At 33.1% G+C, this 21,151-nt stretch overlaps 4 protein-coding genes across 4 annotated transcripts; 2 read left to right on the forward strand and 2 right to left on the reverse strand.

Annotated features, from left to right (window-relative positions):
• Positions 1 to 28: 28 nt before the first annotated feature.
• Positions 29 to 3,548, reverse strand: LOC106141348 (protein yellow-like). Its single transcript, XM_060946900.1, has 4 exons — positions 3,456 to 3,548; positions 2,083 to 2,243; positions 1,628 to 1,806; positions 29 to 930 (listed from the first exon to the last, which is right to left on the reverse strand). The coding sequence occupies exons 2-4, from the start codon at positions 2,235 to 2,237 to the stop codon at positions 29 to 31; spliced, it is 1,236 nt and encodes a 411-aa protein (XP_060802883.1). The 5' UTR covers positions 2,238 to 2,243; positions 3,456 to 3,548.
• Positions 3,549 to 3,992: 444 nt separating this feature from the next.
• LOC132902335 (L-dopachrome tautomerase yellow-f-like) lies at positions 3,993 to 12,657 on the reverse strand. Its single transcript, XM_060946943.1, has 5 exons — positions 12,417 to 12,657; positions 6,719 to 6,890; positions 6,267 to 6,448; positions 4,569 to 5,457; positions 3,993 to 4,026 (listed from the first exon to the last, which is right to left on the reverse strand). Exons 1-5 carry the CDS (start codon positions 12,649 to 12,651, stop codon positions 3,993 to 3,995), a joined length of 1,512 nt encoding a protein of 503 aa, XP_060802926.1. The 5' UTR covers positions 12,652 to 12,657.
• A 1,207-nt stretch (positions 12,658 to 13,864) lies between these two features.
• LOC106142441 (uncharacterized) lies at positions 13,865 to 18,696 on the forward strand. Its single transcript, XM_013344189.2, has 6 exons — positions 13,865 to 14,066; positions 14,266 to 14,415; positions 15,662 to 15,814; positions 16,873 to 17,166; positions 17,537 to 17,706; positions 18,550 to 18,696. The coding sequence occupies exons 1-6, from the start codon at positions 13,865 to 13,867 to the stop codon at positions 18,694 to 18,696; spliced, it is 1,116 nt and encodes a 371-aa protein (XP_013199643.1).
• Positions 18,697 to 19,577: 881 nt separating this feature from the next.
• Positions 19,578 to 21,107, forward strand: LOC106142442 (ATP synthase subunit O, mitochondrial). The gene is made up of 3 exons (XM_013344190.2): positions 19,578 to 19,653; positions 20,247 to 20,438; positions 20,764 to 21,107. The coding sequence occupies exons 1-3, from the start codon at positions 19,578 to 19,580 to the stop codon at positions 21,105 to 21,107; spliced, it is 612 nt and encodes a 203-aa protein (XP_013199644.2).
• The last annotated feature ends 44 nt before the right edge of the window (positions 21,108 to 21,151 follow it).

Genomic DNA, 21,151 nt, shown 5'->3' on the forward strand with positions numbered 1-21,151 from the left:
CATTACATACATACTTAAATTACATTTATTATACAGGGATTGTAGGTTGGCAAATCGTGTCTTGTACTGATGATGTAGGATCTAAATATATTACTCTATAATTATATTCCTCAGGGTTAATTAAATTAAATTGATACATTGGCAAACGATTAGTTATGATCCAAAGCCTTTGAGGAACTTCATGGTCTGCTCGAAGGTCGTTAGGGAATATAAGTGTTTTATTATTTCTCGCTACAACACCCAAGTTGTCATTTTGATAAGGTTTACGAGTGTCCCAACATCCGATACTGTCCTGTGAAATGAGGTTAAAGAACATAACACCGTTGCGGTCTACGACTGCGGCCGAGACTTGGCCGTCGGCGCCGCGGCTCTCGCCGAGCAGTTTGAACTCCCCCACCGCGTCGCTGACTCGTGACGGGTCTCGTATCACAGATGTGCTCACTACAAACTCGAGGGAACTAGACATTGAGTGGTAATATAAAGGTCTGTCACCAGATTGAAATTTTCCCAATGACATTCCAAATAGACCATCCGACCATTGATAGTTCAGGCCATGAAGTGTATAATTTGATAACAACGGTTCCGGATAGAAACTATAATGGCTGAATCTCCAGAAAGATTCATCTTCTTCTCTGAATACAATAAGTCCAAAACGCCAGGCATCAGCTATGTAGACATGAAGATCTCTGCAACGTGCATCTCGTGAATCAACAATGATATTTGTAATCAAAGAGTTCTGCAGTACATATTCATCTGGTATAGGATATTTTCCAATGACATTATCTGTTTCTAAGTCGATGGCGAACAAAGTTGGCGGACAAAGTCGTCGCGGAGTTTCGAAAGCTTCCACCTGTCCAGAATCAAGCACCCACATAATACCACAGTGATCTACAGCCATTCGGAACACGGATGTAAATCCCGTACAGTTTTCTGTTGATGAAAAGAAACGCATAAATAATAACTATCTAATTTATTGAAGAACTTGCTCTACCTATCGTTAGTACCTAAAAAGAAATAGATTTTTTTAATAATTCATAAACCTTGCCCAACCATTTACTATAATTTGAACATTTTGTAGCTCATTTTCAAGATGTATAATTTTTTTAATTTAAATTACATATATATGTAAGTATAGATACATACATATAATCACGTCTATATCCCTTGCGGGGTAGACAGAGCCAACAGTCTTGAAAATACTGATAGGCCACATTCAGCTGTTTGGCATACCTACTGATAGAATTGAGATTCATATAAAGTGACAGGTTGCTAGCCTGTCGCTTAAGTGAAGAATCCCAAGTTTATAACCATCCTTTAGTCGCCTTTTACGATATTCATGGGAAAGAGATGAAGTGGTCCTATTCTTGTTTCTATTGGTGCCGGGAACTACACGACATGTAATTCATAATTCCGAAGACATACAATAATAATAATGATTTAGTAAACTTTACATTTAACATTTAGTTTAGCTATTAAAATCTATTCAAAAATTGACAAAGGACAACGTCAAAAACAAAATAAACGGATGGACAGGGTATAATTATCATGGCACGATTGTCCTCTGTTATTATTGGAAAATGAAATATTTGAAAATGAAATTGTTCTTAATACTCTTGGATTAACTTACCAGCATTATGCCAGTCCCACGAAGGATAGGGCTCCAGCAGCGGAGACTCCTCCTCGCCATGTATGGGCAGCGCTGATAGAGTAGCTGGCACACCTTTCTTCCACCGTGGGGTGCTTATGAATATTCTGTCTTTCCACCTCTCTACGCCCAATGTAATAACATTGAGCTGAATGAATTCCCTAAAATTTTATTAAAACAGTGTAATCAAACAGCAAAATTTGTATCTTAAGCGAAGTAAAATTAAGCTCAAGAGTTCAAATATTTTTGTATGGATTCCATATACCTAATAAGAAACCGTTCAGTAAAATATCATGCTCATTATTGAGTGGTAGTAGTATGTAGGTACTAATCCGAATATTTGATATAATTTTATTGCTCGTGCTGGTTTTGATATAAGGCTGAAAAGAGAGCAATTAAATGGATTCGTGTTGTTAATATAAATATCGTATAATTACTCGAAATTAATAGCATCCTGGCGTTCGTCTTCGCTGGGGTACGCGAAGTCGATTTGTTTCCACCGATACAGAGTGCCTAAAGCTTTATTCTTGGCAAATACTTCTAGTTGATTTATCGTTGCTGCTATCACAACCACAAACAGGCACTTCAACATCTTTACCTGAAATGTTTTATTTAGATTTACTTCATCTAACATCATACTCGTTAACAATAACTGATTTTAAATACTATTTTTAAATACTACAGGTAGGTACTAAACGTGCACGTTACATACCTTTATTTTACTCGTTAATTTTTTGCAATATAGAAAACTATCAAATAGTAAAATATTTAGGAAACATGCATTTTGTTGTCATATCGAATGCTTTGGTATAAATTGTTTACCTGCTTTATTACATGAATATAATCGTAAATCATTAGTACACAAGTATAGTGAAGTATAAGTTAAGGATATCATAAAATCTTGCCAATTCTTTCCTCAACAGATCTTTGCGACAAAAAAGGTACAAAAGTAAACAAGAAATAAAATTCGATATGTTACTCGAAAGGAGATTACTTAAGACATGTAGATTAATTTTTGAAACACAAACACGACCAGTCATTGAGCTAATTAATGAAGTTCGGTGATCTTAGAGGTCGCCTACTAACCAGTTGGTGAATGTCTTAAACCCACAGAGTCACGCCAAAGTAGACGAGCTCACCAACATAACACCAATCGATTATTATGCAAACGGTAACGGAAAATTAGGTTACACAACAAATCTAGATTTATTCTGAATCCTAATGAGGTGACAAGTATACTTTTTGAATTACTATTGGTAGGTTCGGAAAGCAATAGTTTGTACTTAAATGAAAATATTGACTCGAGTTATCTCTTAAAGGTCTTGCCTTTTTTGTGTAGTTCGTACATTGGTACCTTAGAAAATGAAACTATTAAATTAAAAAACTACTTTATTTTATAGTTGATTGCACTTAACAGAATATAGAAGAGGAGAAATGCCATTGAGCAATTTCTACCAGTCGTGGAGGATACGGGAGTTACAAATTTTCAATACAATAGTAGCTAACAAGAGAAAAGACTTAAGTATTTGATTTTCCAAAAAACGAAGCATCTACAGTATAACTTTCTCTTTGATTTTTACCCAGATATATTTAAGGGTGATATAAACGACTAATTACATAATTAAGTACCTACTTACCTGTAAGTATATACCTAATCCTCAAGGCAGTCGGGAAAGGTTTTAAATGAAGATTGTTTACACAAGTTTTTACACTTTTTAATCGTAAAAAAACTAGTTATTGTAATAATCAACTAAAACTAACCATAGATTATACTTACCTCTATAGATTATGTATCAACAATATTACGAACCTCACAGAAGTAACACTTAATCACGTAAGAGAGCTCTGGCCCACGTTTGCCTCTGCTGTCGGCCACCACATTTATGCAGTTGTTCTTGAAAGCCCGCTGTTCTGGTATTACATAAATAAATAACTCTAAACTAGTCAGTTATTCAATGATACATTTCGTACTTGGATAGTTCAAAACGAAAAACTAACGTGACACGAGTGGGACCGCCGTTAGGCGCCTAATATTGAGCAGGTTAGCAATATCTTAAAAGTCCGCATAATTCAAACGTTGCTTTTGTGCTTGAGATGGTGTGTCTCAATCTCAGGTCGTGAAGCACAAAAGTTTAGCAGTCCTATGAATATATGAATAATAGTGATTTATCATATATTTGTATGACACTTTATTATAAAGTGGTACGATAAAAAAAATTTAGGCCCTGTTCTGGTATACTTTTTTCATAATAAACCTGATTAGATCTATATCTAATTATTTTAAAGCATTTTATGATTCTATAATCACAAAACGCTTTAAAATACTTACGACATATTTTACTCGCTCTCACCTGTGCTCTTTATAGGTACCTATAACGGGTCAGATTTCTTTGATTACGATAAAAAGTGTTATGTGCCTATACATTGTTGGCTAGCAAATCCGTGTTTGTGTAATTATTAAGTTAAGTAAAATCAAAGTTTAATTGGAAATGAATGCGACCGAAATAATGTCGAAAATAAGAAAATTTATAATATATTTATATTTTTTAATTTCCGTTAAGTACTGAATTATCCAGTTTTAATTACTTAGATATGGGAAAGGGATCAGCAAAGAATACGAAACATGCTTAGAAAAGTTAATTTAATGAACATAAGTAAGTATAAAGTTAAACTTACTTTGTTAACTATCTTGCACGTTAGTGTTTTAGCAGAATAATAATGACTAGGCGCATATCCAAATAGACATAAATTTGAATTTTTATACAGAGACTTTCTTAGGTACATAAATTATACAAAATATATTTGCAAAAATTTGCAATTAAAATTCCCAGTTACTTTTACTGGTAATAAATTTTGGAAGCTATATTTATCTTATAATAGGTAATGATAGAAACATCATTAAATAATGTCATTTATATCTGTATCACAAATTGTGCCTCTTACTGCTTCTGTTGCACTCGCATACATGATGCGATAATTGTAGTCATCCGGGTTAAGGGGAGCATTCTGGAACATTGGTAATCTATTCGAGATAACCCATACGTTTTGTTCTTGATCAATTTTTACATCATTTGGAAATACCAAAGTTTCGCTATTTAATGCAACTATTCTATTATTTTCTCTTGTAAATGCTTTATTTGTGTCCCAGCAACCTACGCTGTCTTGAAGAACAAGCCCATAAAACATTACACCTCTATTATCAATGGCGGAAGCAGAAGCTTGGCTCGATGGGCCTCTCGTCGTTCCAGCTAATGAAAATTCCGAAGAACTATTACTAACGCGTAAAGGGTCACGTAATACAGATGTAGACACGTAAAACTCTCTGAGACTTGACATGGGATGAAAAAATAAAATTCTTTCACTGAACTGATCGATGGGAGATAAAGCCAGTCCAAAAATCCCATCTGTCCACTGAAAATTGAGTCCTTGTAGGGTAAAATTTGATGCCAACGGATCGGGGAAAAAGAAGGGATGCGAAAACCGCCAAAAATGTTCGTCGTGTTGCCTAAATACTAGAAGTCCAAACCGCCAAGTGTCTGCCATATATGCATGAAGATCAGAACAATCACTAGTTCTTGAATCAATTACTATATTCGTGTATAATGAATCTTGAAGTACAAATTTCTTGGGTATAACATAACGAGCGAGAAGCTGATCCGTTGCAAGATCGAAGACCAGGATACTCGGTGGACATACTTGCTTAGAATTTTTCACTGAATCCGTTTGGCCCGAATCTAATACCCATAATTTACCGCAGGGATCAACACTTATTCTGAACACTGATATCAATCCTGCGCAATTAGGTCCATTTCCTGAAAAAAGTAATAAAATAATATATAATTAATAAATCAATAAATATATTTTTATTAAAATTTTAACTTCGAATTGTGAATTTTTGATTGTTATTGTAACATTACGCCTGCGTTTTTAATAGCGCTCATAGTAACTTTGTAAACAATCTTCAAAATTTGTATAACTAATAAAGAGAAATTAAATCATTGTAGGTACAGTTCATGTAGCTACATTATTCATCAAAAGGAATTTGTTACATGTAAGTAGTTCTATTACTAACGGAGCCTTTAAAATCAAAATAGAGAACATCATTCAGAGAAAATGGAATTTGTTTTTCGTGATTTTCAAACTTCTTATTATTCAGTCATTCTACTCATACTCGTCTAATTTATGTATGCGCTGTACAATGCATTTTTTTATACAAGGTGAATCGAATATAGTGTATACCATGTGTAAACTCACTGTTGCACAGAGAGATTATATCATAACTACATGGAAGTAAACAACAGTTTAGATTGGGATAATTTAAAAACATTAATTGCATAAAGACTACCTACCTACCTGCGAAGGAATTATATTGTTACTTGGGTAGACGTCTACACAAGTAATAATTATACAGCTCGCCAGATCACCAAGATTAATTTTTTTTTAAGTCTATTGCAGAAAAACTCTGATTGAAAGAAGTGAAATTTAAATAAATTTGAGTCTGGGATTTAAGTTCTATTTTTTGCGTCGCTGCTTTCAAATTTAATCTGCCTAGTAAGCCACCTTGACGAGTTTTCCGGTGTAACAAAGATTAAGGTATTATGGTTAAATGTTCTTTACTTACTGGGATAGGTGTTCATAGCCCAGTTGGGATAAGGTTTCAAAGGTGGAGAGGTGACGCCACCAGACCGGGATACGGTGGCGAGCGTCGCGGGAACACCTTTTTTCCACCGGGGAATGGTGACGAACACGCGGGATCCCCACACCTCTAGTCCTAGTGGCAGATTGTTTTCTGGTATAAATGATCTGAAAAGGTAAATATTAAAATTTTTACCTCTACTTTGTCGCTCCTTTACTCTTGTATTGTATTGGTAGTTAAAGTACCTAGTTAGATAACGTTAGCATTACATATATTTCAATAGAAGTACTTAGAGGCGTAACATAATAGTACAGATATAATATAACCAAAAGTTCTGATGTTTTTAAGTGAAAAGTGAATTAAATTAACAAAAGGAGACTCTTTTTTGTTTTGCTAAACTTTTCTTTGTTTGAATATTAATGTATTGTGATACCTACCTTTCTAGAATCGCTCTCCTGCGTTGCATCTGAGTAGAGTATTCAAACCCAATCTGTTTCCACTTGTACAGCGTATTGAACGGAGGTGTTTCCATGTCGGCAGGCACCGACTGCGAGCGCGCCAGGCCCATCATGGTGAGAAATATCGCGAGCCCGGCTACTGGAGGCGACTCTGAAAAACAAGAGATTTCAATTTATTTTATAAGATTTCACCTTGTATCTGGGACGTAAACGCACAGGTGTGTTTACCGCCCTACATTATATTATGCAACTACATGTTGTTCTAAAACCGAAGGCACGGCAGACCTGATAAAGTGAAAAGAGGATGAAATGGAGACATGTCATACTTAATATTTAATCCTTTATTTTTCTGATTACGGTTTTGGTGCTGACTCGGTTTGCTAAAAATTATATAATATAAATAAATTATCTATAAAACGCTTAGTCCGCAACTAGAATACTCATGACAATATTAAGATTTCGGTACAATGGCTGTGAATCTTTGCAATGAAACATTGTTGACTAATTAGAAGCAATTTAATCAAGCGTGCCGTGTAGTTCCCGGCAGTTTTGAATAGGACTCAATTCCATCAGTAAACCATACAGCTGGACGTGGCCTTTCAGTCTTCCAAAACTGTTGGCTCTGTCTACCCTGCAGGGAATAAAGGTGTGATTATAGGTATTTAAGTTTGTAAGTATGTAGAAGCATTTATTTGTTAACAGCGCTTTTTAATTTACGTCTTGTTTTCAAAAAGAACTACATAAGTTAAGGTACTTATTTTTTTTAAACTTTAAAAGACTGTTTCTCTCAACAGTATTCTAAATTCTAATTCACCCTGTATTAGATTATTTAAATTAAGAAATAAATTTATAGATTTCCAATGAAAACGAATCATAAAATTGTAATGCTCAGAACAAAATTACACGCGCAAAATTACCATTAATCGGCGACACTTTCACTAGGCCGTATTGGTCAACTTATATCATTCGTACAATGTGTATATTATTGATTATATTAAAATCTGTCTGTAATATATATAATTTAAATACAAAATGTCAATATATAGGAAAATACCCCTTTTTTTCTTTGAATCACATCGATCAATAATCCAGCTTAACGTTACTATTGAGTATTATGTTTAACGGCTTTGTCTCCCTCATGAAATATAATGATACAAATAGATAGATATAAATTAAGCATATTAGCATGAATTAGGTAAGTAAAAAACGCATTTTATTATGTTTATATATATTTAAATTTGTTTTATTTTCTCGACCTCCGAGTCGGTTTATTGTCGCATTCCCGTCCTGAAGCTGCAGGCTTCAGGACGGGAATGCGACGGAAGAGGGAGATTCATATATATATATAAGTATATAATATATATGTGTGTCACCGGAAAATATCAAAAACCGCATGTTTAAAAACTTCCTAGGAAATCTATAAACTTTCGTAGGATTTAAAATGAGAGATTAATTGTATTATCTTACGTCTACATTGTAAATTTATAAACTTACTGAACTCACGCGTAAAATAATAAGTACTTAAGCAATAACCAACCGCTATGATCGATTGAATAAGTGATATATATATCATGTTTATTACCCCGGTAGTAAAATATTATTATTAGCGTAAATGATCTGAACATATAAGTAATAGAAAATTATATCAGAAATTATTACTTTCACTTATCAATCAAATTATATAACACATAGATAAATCACCAGTAATTGTGTAGTCATTAGTCTAAATAAGTAGCAAAATAATCGTAAATACAAAATTAATCATAATAATTGTGAATTCGTGCGAAACATGTCACTGCTGAAGTTAGTAAATTATTTGATACCTTCGTTTTACTTACTAAATACAAACATCGTAGAAATCGACGGCATAAACAATAATATTACTGTGAATTCAGAACCTTCTCTTTATTAAAGTGAGTTAAAAATAAAAGTAATATACGCACTGTATCCAATCCAAAACGAGACTGGCATCGATCATTACTTGTACTTTTGAACAAGAACTAAATTTGTCAATATAAATTTGGTTACATTTACGAACAATGGTATATTATTGTTAAGAAACATGATCATAATTCAATATTTAATTGTTGACCGGTGACAAATGATACAATCAAAATTAAGTGTAATCACTTATGAATAGGCTATTTGACAAAGTTCTAAAAACTTAGGGTATTTATTTGTTTATAAGGAGCCCTAAAAATACTTTTCTGTCTTTATTTTGGCTATTTTATTAAAAAATTTAAAAAGAAAATGCAATACGGTATTTAAATATGCCGCCAAAACGCGACTTTTAGCAATATGGCGGCCATGGCATGCAGTAACGTAGATTTCGCATAAATATCATACAGAGCTTGTTGGTGTTTCGAATAGTTTTGATTTTCTCTTGTTTTATTTAACTCGTGCCACGTCATATGTGTGAAAATTATTAAAATGAGTTCCTATAAATGTTGTGCAGTGCCTCAATGCACTAATACAACAATAAAAACGCCAACCATTATTGCGTCCACTTTTGGTAGGTTTCGACTGTCAGCTTTCTCGAAATTGGTTTCCATTATTAAATACCTATGTTATCTGAGCAACCCTGAGCGATAAAACACCTATAAAATCTTGAAAAATAATAGCGAACACCAAAGAACGGTACGATCTACAGTCTGTTTATGCGTAATCTACGTCACAAGCCAATCACGGTCGTTTTTAGTCACGAGACAGCTGCATAAAAAAACCTAATTTTCGGAGACGGATTTTGTTAAAATAATGCAATATTTATATCTCGCGTTACTTTAAATCGCGACAAAAAGAAAATTAAGACTGATGACATAAAATAAATGTATATTTTTATTACAGTCAAATAGCCTATTGTAACTGGTAATGTAAACGTGTACTCGTACGTGTTAGGTTCAAGTGATAACTCAAGAAAGCTGTACTAGCTTTGATGAAATGACAATTATTTTCTCCTTCAACCATCTAACAAGTGTGCTATACGCTAGTTATTATATTGCGATCAATTATATCCTATAACATTACAAAATTTATTTGCTTTGATAACATATTTAAATAAAAAAATATATAAACATATTTTCCTTTAAATATGACGTTATGGAGATTATATTTTCAGTATGATTACGTTTCTATTCTTTTTTGTGATTCATGAAGGCATAACCTATGTAATTACTTCGTCAAATTATAGTTCATGGGATATCACGCTTCAGTGGGAAAGGTAATAGAGGAGATATTAATTAGCTCAACGTTACATGAAAATCGCATAAAAGGTACCAAAATTGCTACCTTAATTACGATTTAAACTTTAAGTTAATTTTAAATATTAAGGGGATAATAGGGGTTTTCTTTAAAGAAGAAAAGTAATATTCTTGTAATATGACTGACGGAGGTATCAAAACAAGTGTCTTAAATAGGTATATAGGGACCCAAAATGATCAAAAAATTGTGGAGGTCAATGCATTTTGTTATCGAATGGCTGTACAAGAAACGATAAGTTTGACCGACTTTACTTTCACTTAGGCCTTACACATTGCACAAGAGCACGTGTGGCACATACATAGATATTAGTAGAGTATAAGTTTTGTACGTTTTACGAAAAATAACAATAAAATATAAAGTATACATAAAGTAATATACATTTTATAAACTATAATTAATATAAAGCAGCTTTTGCCCGCGACTTCGTCCGCGTGGTTTAATTTTCTGAATAAAATATATGCTATATTCTTCCTCAGGTTCCACTCTATCTCTGTGCCAAATTTCATCAAATTCGGTTTATATCGGTTCAGTGGTTTAGGCGTGAAAGCGTAACAGACATTTTTAAGTTGTAGGTGCGTAAATATACCTAGTCATTATCATCCTCCCGGCGTTTGTCCCCGTCGCGTCTTCACCTTATTGAAGAGGCATCAGAGGTGCACCTGTCACCATGATTGGGTAAGTCAGATTTTTACATGAAGAGACATACAGACCTTCACGACGTTTTATAATTAGGCAATAGCAAAGAGACAAAACGAAAAAAATACTTTAATAATTTCATACATAACATAACATAAGTGGTCCAAATGTTTATTCTTTATGAGGTAGACAGAGCCATCTAAATAAGTACATAACATAAGGACTTCAGACCGTTATTCGTTGTTTGGTTGTATTCCAAGTACCAGTACCAATTGATCCCTACTTTATACATTCAACTCTATTAATAAAGGTTCAACTTAATTTGTAGCTTTGATATCCTATAATATGCGCAAAATCATTCATATTTTTAAATCATCATTGGTGTTATCAAATATACTTATGGCCATGTTTTTGCAGGCTATAATTTAAAAAAAAATTAAATCAATCGATATTTTCTTCGTATTAAAGGGTATAATTGAAAAATTATCATAACTTTTTTAGCGGCTTTGAATGAAATAAACACTTTATATATTACTTTCTGACTATATTCTGGCGAAAACCGCATTCAAATTGGTCCAGCCGTTTTTATCCATCGCGAACACAAAAACAGATAAATAGAAAAATTGACAAACAGACGATATATCTGTATAGATGTTATATACCTATATATATGTAAAACCCAGCGCTCCAATTAAGCCTCTGCATGCTGAGTTTATACGTCCAAAATTTTTAAATGGAGAAATAGTTTGCCTATGCCTACATCATACTCGTAGTAATTATCTGCATGCAAAATTTTAACCCGATTAGTCCAATAGATTAAGTTGTGCGTTGATAGATCAGTCACTCAATCACCTTTGCGTTTTCCCATTGCGTCAGATGAAGATAAAATATTATTGATTTGTAAATTACATACATATATAATCACGTCTGTTTCCCTTGTAAGGTAGAGAGAGCCAAAACATACATATTCACGTCTATATCCCATACGGGGTAGACAGAGCCAACAGTCTTGAAAAGTCTGATAGACTACGTTCAGCTGTTTGGCTTAATGATAGTATTTTGAATTTTTTTTTTTAAATTTTATTGAGATTCAAATAGTGACAGGTTACTAGCCCATCGCCTAAAAGAAGAATGTCAAGTTTATAAGCCTATCCCTTAGTCGCCATTTACGACATACATGGGAACGAGATGGAGTGGTACTATTCTTTTTTTTATTAGTGACGGGAACCATATGACATAGATCCAAAAGACTTTACCCAAGCCAAAATTTGGAAATTAGTTCCCGAAATTGTTATAAAAATGAGTCACGAATTCCATAGACATGGGCATCATTAACGTAAACGCAGTTCTGATTGTGAAGTTAAAAGCCGTGAACTTACGAAGTCAAAGAAAGTTAAGTGACTTCTTTCCATCAATCACAAAAACAGCGTAAACATCGCACCGGATTCGGAAAAAATATTTCTAACACCATCATTTCCAATCTAGTCAGCTAATGGTCTAATTTCACTTTATGCAATAGATTCCGATACGTGCTTTGAATATAAAAAAATATACTTAAAATAAAAAAAGGTTTTAAAAAATGTGTTTTTATGTTCTTAAATGTAAGGCTCATTAAACTTAAAATTTTAATTTAAATATTAGCTCTGGTAAAACGGTTATAATTATTTTACCTAATAAAGCTAATGTTTAGGCGTCATCTTTCAATAAAGAATAAGTTAAAATAAATCCATGAATTTGTGTTAACGTAAAGCGACTAATGATTTATAACTTTAAAGATCCTCACCATTTACAGGAGCTGGATCCACGCCTTGCATTCCATTATAATAATTATTTAACGGTCCATCGAACTTAGTTCTATTTTTTCTAACACTCAAACCACTGTGTTCCACCCCTACATTCCAAGACCACTGAGGAGGTTCCGTACTCCAATCATTCACTGAATTAAACCGATTATTAATATCCGTAAACATCATAGGTGGCGACGACCACTGCACAAACCACTGTTGGGACACAGCCATTGTTTAAAATAAATATTATATAGTTTTTTATTATAAATGACTGAGTACTCCGTTAAAGCTACTCCGAGGAACGGAGTTTTGCTTTACGGAATACGCGTTATTGCAAGAACGGTTCTCAAGTATATCTGGCAGCCGCCCTTTCTTTTTCTATAGCTCTCCACTGCAAATAGAGAACTAATAATTGCAACGTAACAACCAATTCATATGTTATATAGGTATGTACATTCTTAATTCCGCAAATCGAAAGTGAAGCATATTTGTAAAAATGTTTGCGTTTACAGGTATTTAAAAAATCCATTTCCTAAACTTTCGATTTTTAAGCAATTTGATTGTTTCTCCAACATTTAAGCTATTTACTCGATTTTTAACAGCATTGAAATAAATTATATTGCCTATCTTTTTCTTAATTGTTTTATTATGTAGTAGTGTATGTTCCTTTTGAATAAAAGATTTATCATTTTCTTTTTCAAAATCAATTTTTTCTATTTAGACAAACGAGCTTACATGACAATATATGTATATGAATGTGGTCTTAAAATTCAAAACAACAGATTTTATGACTGTTGGTTTATCTTGGCACGTTTAAAGTGGACTGTTATAGTAATCGTCATATAGGTAATAACACTTGTAAGTACAAATACATTACTATTGTACTTACATGAAACTTTTAAATTTATTACGACATAGCTTTTCTGTCATTAAAAGTAAGGAGTACACTTTCATGACTTGGGGCCAATAAACGATTTAATTAAGTTTTATTGTCTTTTAAAATGGAAACTGCATAGAAACGTAACAATTTATAAGTTGTTTTCATAAGTTATATGTTGTTTTATTGATTAATTTTTAAAAATCTCGATAACTGATTTTGTTTGCATTCCCTGTCTGTTTTACATAAAAATATTATTTAGGATATTATATTTTAGATTAAGTAGGTTCTCAAATGAAACGTTCCTTAAATTCTGGTAAAATTGCATCATGAACTACATATATCTTTGTATTTCAGGAAATATTATTTATATCTTTACTCCCAAATATTACCAAATACAACCGTATATTTTCAAGTGCTGATTTTATAGCCGTTTTCTCTACAATTTTGTTAAACCACGTTACTAAGTTCAACCCAATTATTCACTGCCACGTATAACTTTACAAACCCTAATCAATGTGTTACTTTCAAACCGTTGCCATTTCATATCAAGCATTTCTCATTAAAATGTATGCAAGTCACGTCGTTTATTTGCTCGCTTTTATCGGTGGTTCTTTGGCAATATATCCTTATTTTGACACTCAAGATTTTATCTACAATGTGCCTAAAGTGTTCAGAATATCGATCACTCTGGATAGATTACTTGATTATTATGAAAGGAAACCTTCAAAGGATCCCGAGTGGTACATTGCTTTAGGTTTGGCAAGAGGTAAGTATTGTTTTTATTGGAAAATTATATTTATTGGTAAAATTATTATTTATTTTTAAGATCTGAATATCTTATATTTAGAGCAAATTCTTTTGAACTGTTAACACGTGGCTTGGCGATCAACGTGCATGAAGATTGAGATTGCCATTTGGTTGATATTGTTATTAAAATATTCCTGAAAAATATAATTAAATCCCAGGTCAAATGGAATATACAATTAACGAATTAGATAAATCAGTGCCAGAGAAATTAAAAGAGAATTTGAAGAATTTAACTAGAAGAATGGACCGCATTCAAAATAACACAGATATCACCAAACTAGTCTATCGCAGCAAGGACTATGAATATGGTAAAAATAATTTACAATTCTATTTATTCTCACGTTTTTTATTACATTTTTTTACATTATTTGTATCCTAATAAATTAATTTTCATTAATTCGGCTAAACGTAGCTTTTCGTTTTTTTCGGGACTGTTGACTCTGTCTTCCCCTATAATTAATTTATACTATATTTTAAAAACGCATCGAACTTATCAACAATAGGAAAAGGTTAAAATACCTAATTTTAGTCAAGAACTGTTTCAAACATGAGCCTCATTAATTATTGTGTAAGATGATCAATGATGATGTTGTATATTAGTTATCTATAATATTTTATGTACGCAACCGCATACAGTATCCAGTTACCAAATATCGACATCCTCTCAATCTATTAATTTGACACGTTATGTAATCCTCGAATTGGTAAAAGTTTGAAGCACTGTACACTTTCAAAAATCCTTGGTTTTCTTTAAATGCTCTCTAAAAAAGAATGTGCTAATTCGATCACGTATTACGTTACGCATTCGTAGAAGATAAATACGTATAGTCTGTTTAAAATACCTACATACAACACTTGTGATAATGACAGGTGTCATTCAGACAGGCAATGTAAAGTAGAAACAATAGAGCATATATAGCATATATAAACAATGCGAGCATAACAAAAAAAAATAGATGCGTAAATGGCATTATCGCTTGACGCGGGTGATATTATGGCAATAATAATCAATAATATACCAATTAAACTGAGAATTCATGGACTGTTTTGTAAAAGTAAAATTGTCCTACATCAATCCATTAAATAAAGCTGTCAACATGAAAGAAAAATGGTCTATTGCAACTGATCTATTGAAAAGAATTTTGACTTAAAAATATATTTATTGAATAACAATTTTTTGACACTAATCCATCATAAAAGAGAGAAAGTAGTATGCCTTACCAAATTAATATTTTGTGCATTGTACATTTTGCAAAATAAAAGACATCAACGCGTTAATAACAAGTGACATATCTCATGACAAGTTAATTGCGACCCCAAGGTTAAAATTAAATAATATTTAGTTAAAATTTGTAAAACTACTTTTTCCTTTATTAAAGTTTAAGTAGTTTTTAGGTATAAAGATAACTTTCAACTATATTTTTAAATATATTCATTAAACTATTAATTGATTTAATGCCCGAAATTTTTTTATATTTCCTTTTCTTTATTTAAATTAAAACCTGTTTGTGTATATGATAACCTGTTTAGATTCATCAAATATCATATTCACAGTGGCCAAAGCAATTTTCGAGAACATGGATGTACTATCGAGCTTGATGGAACCTATAACTTTAGGGACGATGGGCACTCAGAAACCGTACCGCTTCACGTTCGAACAATACGTGCAGGAAGCAAGGACTAAGATGCCTAGTAGAAAGGCGGCCGGTAAGTCAGTTTATCTACAGGATGATATTTTTAAAATTGCCATGGGCGTAGGTCATTTTTTGTTACAAATAAAAATGCGAATCTAAAGAGTAATCTTTATGACATTAATGTGATAAAAAGACTTTACAGTTTTACAGCAACTTCTGTCAGTATTTGAATCTTAATCAGTTGAATATAACCATACAGTCTTTTCAAGACGTTAGCTCTGTCTACCCGGTGTGATAAATACGCTATTATTTTTTTTATTTGACCAATAAACAAATTGAACATTTCCTGATTGCAATTCCTGCCAAACTGCGAAACAGTTTATCGGCAGCAAATATATATGAACAGCTGAACGTGGCTCTTAACAGTATTTTTAATAATGTTGCTCTGTCTTCCCGTTAGGGTTAATGATTTACATGTTTGTATAAACAAAATACTGATGTTAAAAAATTATTCAGCAACTATACATAGGTAAATTAAAATAAAAAATAAACGTCAACTTTGCGCACTTATTTAATTAACTCACGGTCCAATGGTCAGTGCGTTTGCTTAATATCCGGGAGGTCGAGGGTTCAAATCCCACCGGAAATATACTATATTAAGTTGTTTCGGTAGGCAAGTGAACACAATAGAACAGACGGATATTTTGGACTTGAATAAATTTTATTGTCTTATAATTTCTTATTTTGGAAGACAATTAAAGCCGTTGATCATTGGTGTTCATGATTCTAGAAATAACACAGATTGAAAGAGACAATCATCAATATCAACCACCTACCTCGGAAGCAATAAAACTATAACGATTCTATTACTATTTGCATTGTATTTCCTTATAGTTGGTACTTAATTTTTAAATAATAGTTTCTATTATAAAGTTGCGATTCTATATTAAACTCCGAGTACAATGTAACAACAAACTCTTACCTACCTTCGAAATCAAGGTTGTTTTTTAGTGTCGATATTGGCCACAGTGTGGCGCTGTTCGAAATTAGTTCGCATTGGCAACAAAAAATAAATTGTGTAGTAGGAAAGTGAAAGTCCCTTAACCCAGTTTCTGAGAATAATGATTACAGATGCCTGTACGATGCAAATACTGATTTCGGCAATGGAGACGCAAACGACGCAATCTGAAGGCGAGTGTGAGTTCTCCCCGGAATGCCGCATGCAGGTCATGCAGGGCTCGGGGCTGGCGTTCCAGCAGACCAGTCGAGTTCGTACAGCTGTATTAGCTAAACTTTTTGAATGTATGGAAGGCGTAGACTTACCTGCATACATCTACAAATTATGCATCCAAATTTATAAAGAAACCAAATCGCTAGAGGCTTGGGATCACCCTGCTGGCACTAGGACGTTGTTTATGCAGCAAAGTGAGTATTATGCTTTGCTGGTTTCTTCAACTTCAATTTACTATTTAAAGTAGGTAACTAGGTGCTCCAGTTGTGTGGTGGTTGACCATACTATTACTCGTCGTACTACTAAGAATATGTAGCAGTCTATCTTATCTCATTTTGAGAATTTCCAGTTGTATCCTCAACTTCAATCTCAATTCTATCTTAAACCCAAATAGCTGAACGTGGCATATCAGTCTTTTCAAGACTGTTGGCTCTGTCTACCCCGCAAGGGATATAGTCGTGATTATATGTATGTATCCTCTACTATTATATTTAGGGGCTAGTAATTGTATTTAATAATCGGATCGTGGGAAAATTTTTGGTTCATATATTAGTGTATTTTTAGTCTGGTATTGTGCTGCGCAAGGCTATGGAGAGTTTATAAAGCCTCGTTGGATGAATAAAATTATGTCATGGCAAGAACCTAAGGGTTGCTATGCCGATGATCGACAGCCGTTCTTAAAACTGACCGGTTTTATCAGTTCTACGTCGGCAGCTCCAAACAAGGAACGCGAGGTAATAATTTTCTGTTACTTTTAAAACTCTTACTACCTTGTCTAACTTTAACGTTACCTATGCTTAACTTTAACTTCATTTAAGATTCATATCATAGGTAACACACACATTCTTTTTCAAAATAAATTATTTTACCTTTAGAAATCGTTTTTGTTTTAAACTTGACCTGTTTAAATGTATTACACGTTACAAGGTAGCTGTACCGCGCGGTTTCACCTGCCGTAGGGAGAAACAATATTTTCGCTCTATTTGGCCTCAAATTTAAGAAATACTTTAATCAAGCGACAGTCCTAACCATTTAGTAGTGAATAATCTTAAATTTTCTTTTAATAGAAAAAAAATCGACAGATTTTAAATCGGGTATTTCTTACATAAATAAGAATTTCTTTCTTACAATAGCCATAGAAACTATGTACGTGCAAGACAACAACACCTAATTCCTAAAGTTTTAAGCTACAATATTTTGTGTCATATCGATTTCTACAGTGGAATGAATAATGTTTTATTTAATCTCAGTTAAGAACAAAAAATAACATCTTGGTAAAATAACATAATGGTGCCGCGTGGTTCCCGGCACCATTACAAAAAAGAATAGGACCACTCCATCTCTTTCCCACGGATGTCGTAAAAGGCGACTAAGGGATAGGCTTATAAACTTGGGATTCCTCTTTTAGGCGATGGGCTAGCAACCTGTCACTGTTTGAACCTCAATTCTATCACTAAGCCAAACAGCTGAGCGTGGCCTATCAGTCTTTTCAAGACTGGTGGCTCTGTCTACCCCACTAGGGATATAGACGTGATCATATGTATGTATGTATGTATGTAATAACATCTTATTTGCAGGAGGAATACAGAATAAAGAAAGCCGCAGAGTCCGAAGGCGGAGCGTGCAATTCCTTGACCTCGGCGATGGCCCTTGGCTCCCTGGTGGTCTACGTACGAGCTTTACTTGAAACTAATCAGGCTTTTCAGTATGATGTGCTTGTTTGAACAAACACTGTACACAATATTTATCCGAGGCTAGGATTTAAAAATATGAGGTGATCCTAATGTAATAACAAAATACAGTGTTTTATTTCTGTCGTCCTTTTTTGTTATGCTTACATGAAAGGGTATTTAGAATTACGCAGATAATTGTTAAGAATGTCACCGTTGTATTTTTGTCTTTGTTATATACCCTTTATTTACATTAAGGAGCTTTAAGTAAAATTTAGAAAAGTATATCTAATTTTTAAAAAATTACAAGAACCATTAAGGTTCTCGCTGATCTAATGTCAAAGCTGAAATCTTATAAAAGAAATGCAATTATTTTATAAGGTCGAATTGATTGGTGGGAAAACATCTCTGTATTTTATTCTGGCTGAAGAATTTAGAGGGAGACAAAGTTAAGAAAGCTGATCCCTTGTAACGAGAAAGAACGAGGGTGATCGAAATGATTAATCGTGTCAAAAGAATTTGGATTTCCCTCCCGGAGTAGGCCAAGAATACATTTTTCCACTTTCGTTTCGTTTTTGCTTTTATATGCAAAAGGTACCTATTAGAATAGGTAAATACTAATTTTTGAAACATTTTAAACTTTGTGAATATAGGTTTGAAATTGGATTTTGCGATTTCAATGCAAAGATATATCTACACATATACAATACATATATTCACAAATATTTTTAAAACCACAGAACAAAAAATTTTTTCTTATAATAATAGTCTCAGGAATCTAGTGATTTCTACTGAGGTTTCGTTGCACCTACGGATCTGTATCTATTTATTTCTTTGTCCGTGGTTGGTGTCATTTGATTGTCTAGTCAAAAATTATAATGTCATCGACAGTAATTGACTAAAAATTGGAATTATTTTTTATTCGTTTGTAAATAATGCTCCGAACATTCGTAAGGTTTATGTGCAGTGCAGGATCTGGACAAACAAAGAAGCCACCCATCTCTGTCTTTGGTTTGTAAATTAATTATTTCTAATTTACGACTATGATAATCTTACCTATAGATACCCAATTCATAGCTTCTTTCCCTATGTTTTTTAACTCACCGAACTTACTCATACACTGTAAACATGTACTTACTTAGTTTTCTAACTGAATAAATTCGTCTTATATAAAAGAGTATGAGATGCCTGCTACTTGTAGGACTTCATATATCTCAACACTCGGCATCTGTGCTCGGTATTGTATAAAGGCAATAGCAATCAGTGCTTAGATAGCTGGCTATTTAAGCGAATCAAACGGTGTCGACGACGCCTACACAAAAAGTACATAACGCTATCATGTCAAATGACTGTGTGTTTGCTTTTAGGTAGCATGTACGATGGTACTTGGTAACGAAACCACAAATGTACCTTTTTAATGGTAAAAACAACATTTCGTGATCGGTTACTAACACTATTCTTTACAAACAAAGTTACAAACTTTAATAGTATAGATTTATGAAATGTTACAAAATATTTAGGGAGAAAATTTTCGAATCGAATAAAAAACAACCTAATGGCTACATACTTGTTTAATAAAGAACTTAATGCACTTTTTGGAATAGGAATCGAAGGTCGGTATGTGACCGCGTTGTACAGCGCCGGCCACCAGATAAACCAGCTCGAGGATATAGAGAAACATCTTCGAGTCCTCCAGAAAGAGCTCGTTAAACCCAAGATAGTGGATTTCGTCGAGACCAGTATGATTTCTGCAGCTAATAAAGCGAAGTTGTTAGAAGAAATTGGAAAACAAGCGGGTAAATTTATAAAATTTATATAGGTATTAATATGTGAGTTATTAACCCCACAGTTATTTATTTTGTACATAGGACTTTTGAATTCTATTCACTACAACATGAATATTTTTAAGGACTATTTAAATTTTAAGTTACTTAACGCTCTTTAGGCCGGAAGTGTTATTAATTTAGTTACCTAAAGTTCATTACTTTTATTGGATTACTTAATTCAAAATCACACAATTTAGGTAGGTACTACACGTTAAAATTGTTTTAGTAGTTTGATACTATTTATTTGATTTTAGTAGTATGTACTGTACCTCTACAATATTGTTGTTATTATTAGGAATGCCTGCGGCTGCTATTAATTTTTTGTCTGTTGTGGCTGAAAATGGTCGATTGAAAAAGTTGCGGCGTATGATAACCATGTTTCTTGCCGTGATGGTAGCTCACAGAAATGAAGCATTATGCGAAGTGATCACAGCTAAACCCTTAGATGACAGCGCGCGTAAATCTCTTATGGATGCCTTGAAGAAATTTGTTAAACAAGGTAAAAATATCACATTAACTGAAAAAGTAGACCCTTCTATCATTGGAGGAATGATTGTTGGAGTAGAAGACAAGCATATTGATATGAGCATTGCCAGAAAGATACAGATGTACACTGATATTTTGAAACAATCTGTTTAAAAGGCTAGATATGTTTATCGAAAATATTATATGTGTTTATCAAC

Source organism: Amyelois transitella, chromosome 12, assembly GCF_032362555.1.
Source record: "Amyelois transitella isolate CPQ chromosome 12, ilAmyTran1.1, whole genome shotgun sequence".
Classification (NCBI taxonomy): domain Eukaryota; kingdom Metazoa; phylum Arthropoda; class Insecta; order Lepidoptera; family Pyralidae; genus Amyelois; species Amyelois transitella.

Coding starts and splice junctions, on each gene's coding strand:
- LOC106141348 (XM_060946900.1), bottom strand. CDS start 2,237: ATGTTGAAGTGCCTGTTTGTGGTTGTGATAGCAGCAACGATAAATCAA. Junction 1,807..2,082: donor CAGGATGCTATTAATTTCGA/GTAATTATACGA, acceptor ATAAAATTTTAG/GGAATTCATTCAGCTCAATG. Junction 931..1,627: donor GTGGGACTGGCATAATGCTG/GTAAGTTAATCC, acceptor TTTCATCAACAG/AAAACTGTACGGGATTTACA.
- LOC132902335 (XM_060946943.1), bottom strand. CDS start 12,651: ATGGCTGTGTCCCAACAGTGGTTTGTGCAGTGGTCGTCGCCACCTATG. Junction 5,458..6,266: donor GGCTATGAACACCTATCCCA/GTAAGTAAAGAA, acceptor TACTTTTTTCAG/GAAATGGACCTAATTGCGCA. Junction 4,027..4,568: donor GTAAGAGGCACAATTTGTGA/TACAGATATAAA, acceptor CAAAGAAATCTG/ACCCGTTATAGGTACCTATA.
- LOC106142441 (XM_013344189.2), top strand. CDS start 13,865: ATGTATGCAAGTCACGTCGTTTATTTGCTCGCTTTTATCGGTGGTTCT. Junction 14,067..14,265: donor TGCTTTAGGTTTGGCAAGAG/GTAAGTATTGTT, acceptor ATTAAATCCCAG/GTCAAATGGAATATACAATT. Junction 17,167..17,536: donor GACGTTGTTTATGCAGCAAA/GTGAGTATTATG, acceptor GTGTATTTTTAG/TCTGGTATTGTGCTGCGCAA.
- LOC106142442 (XM_013344190.2), top strand. CDS start 19,578: ATGCTCCGAACATTCGTAAGGTTTATGTGCAGTGCAGGATCTGGACAA. Junction 19,654..20,246: donor GCCACCCATCTCTGTCTTTG/GTTTGTAAATTA, acceptor TTTTTGGAATAG/GAATCGAAGGTCGGTATGTG. Junction 20,439..20,763: donor AGAAATTGGAAAACAAGCGG/GTAAATTTATAA, acceptor TGTTATTATTAG/GAATGCCTGCGGCTGCTATT.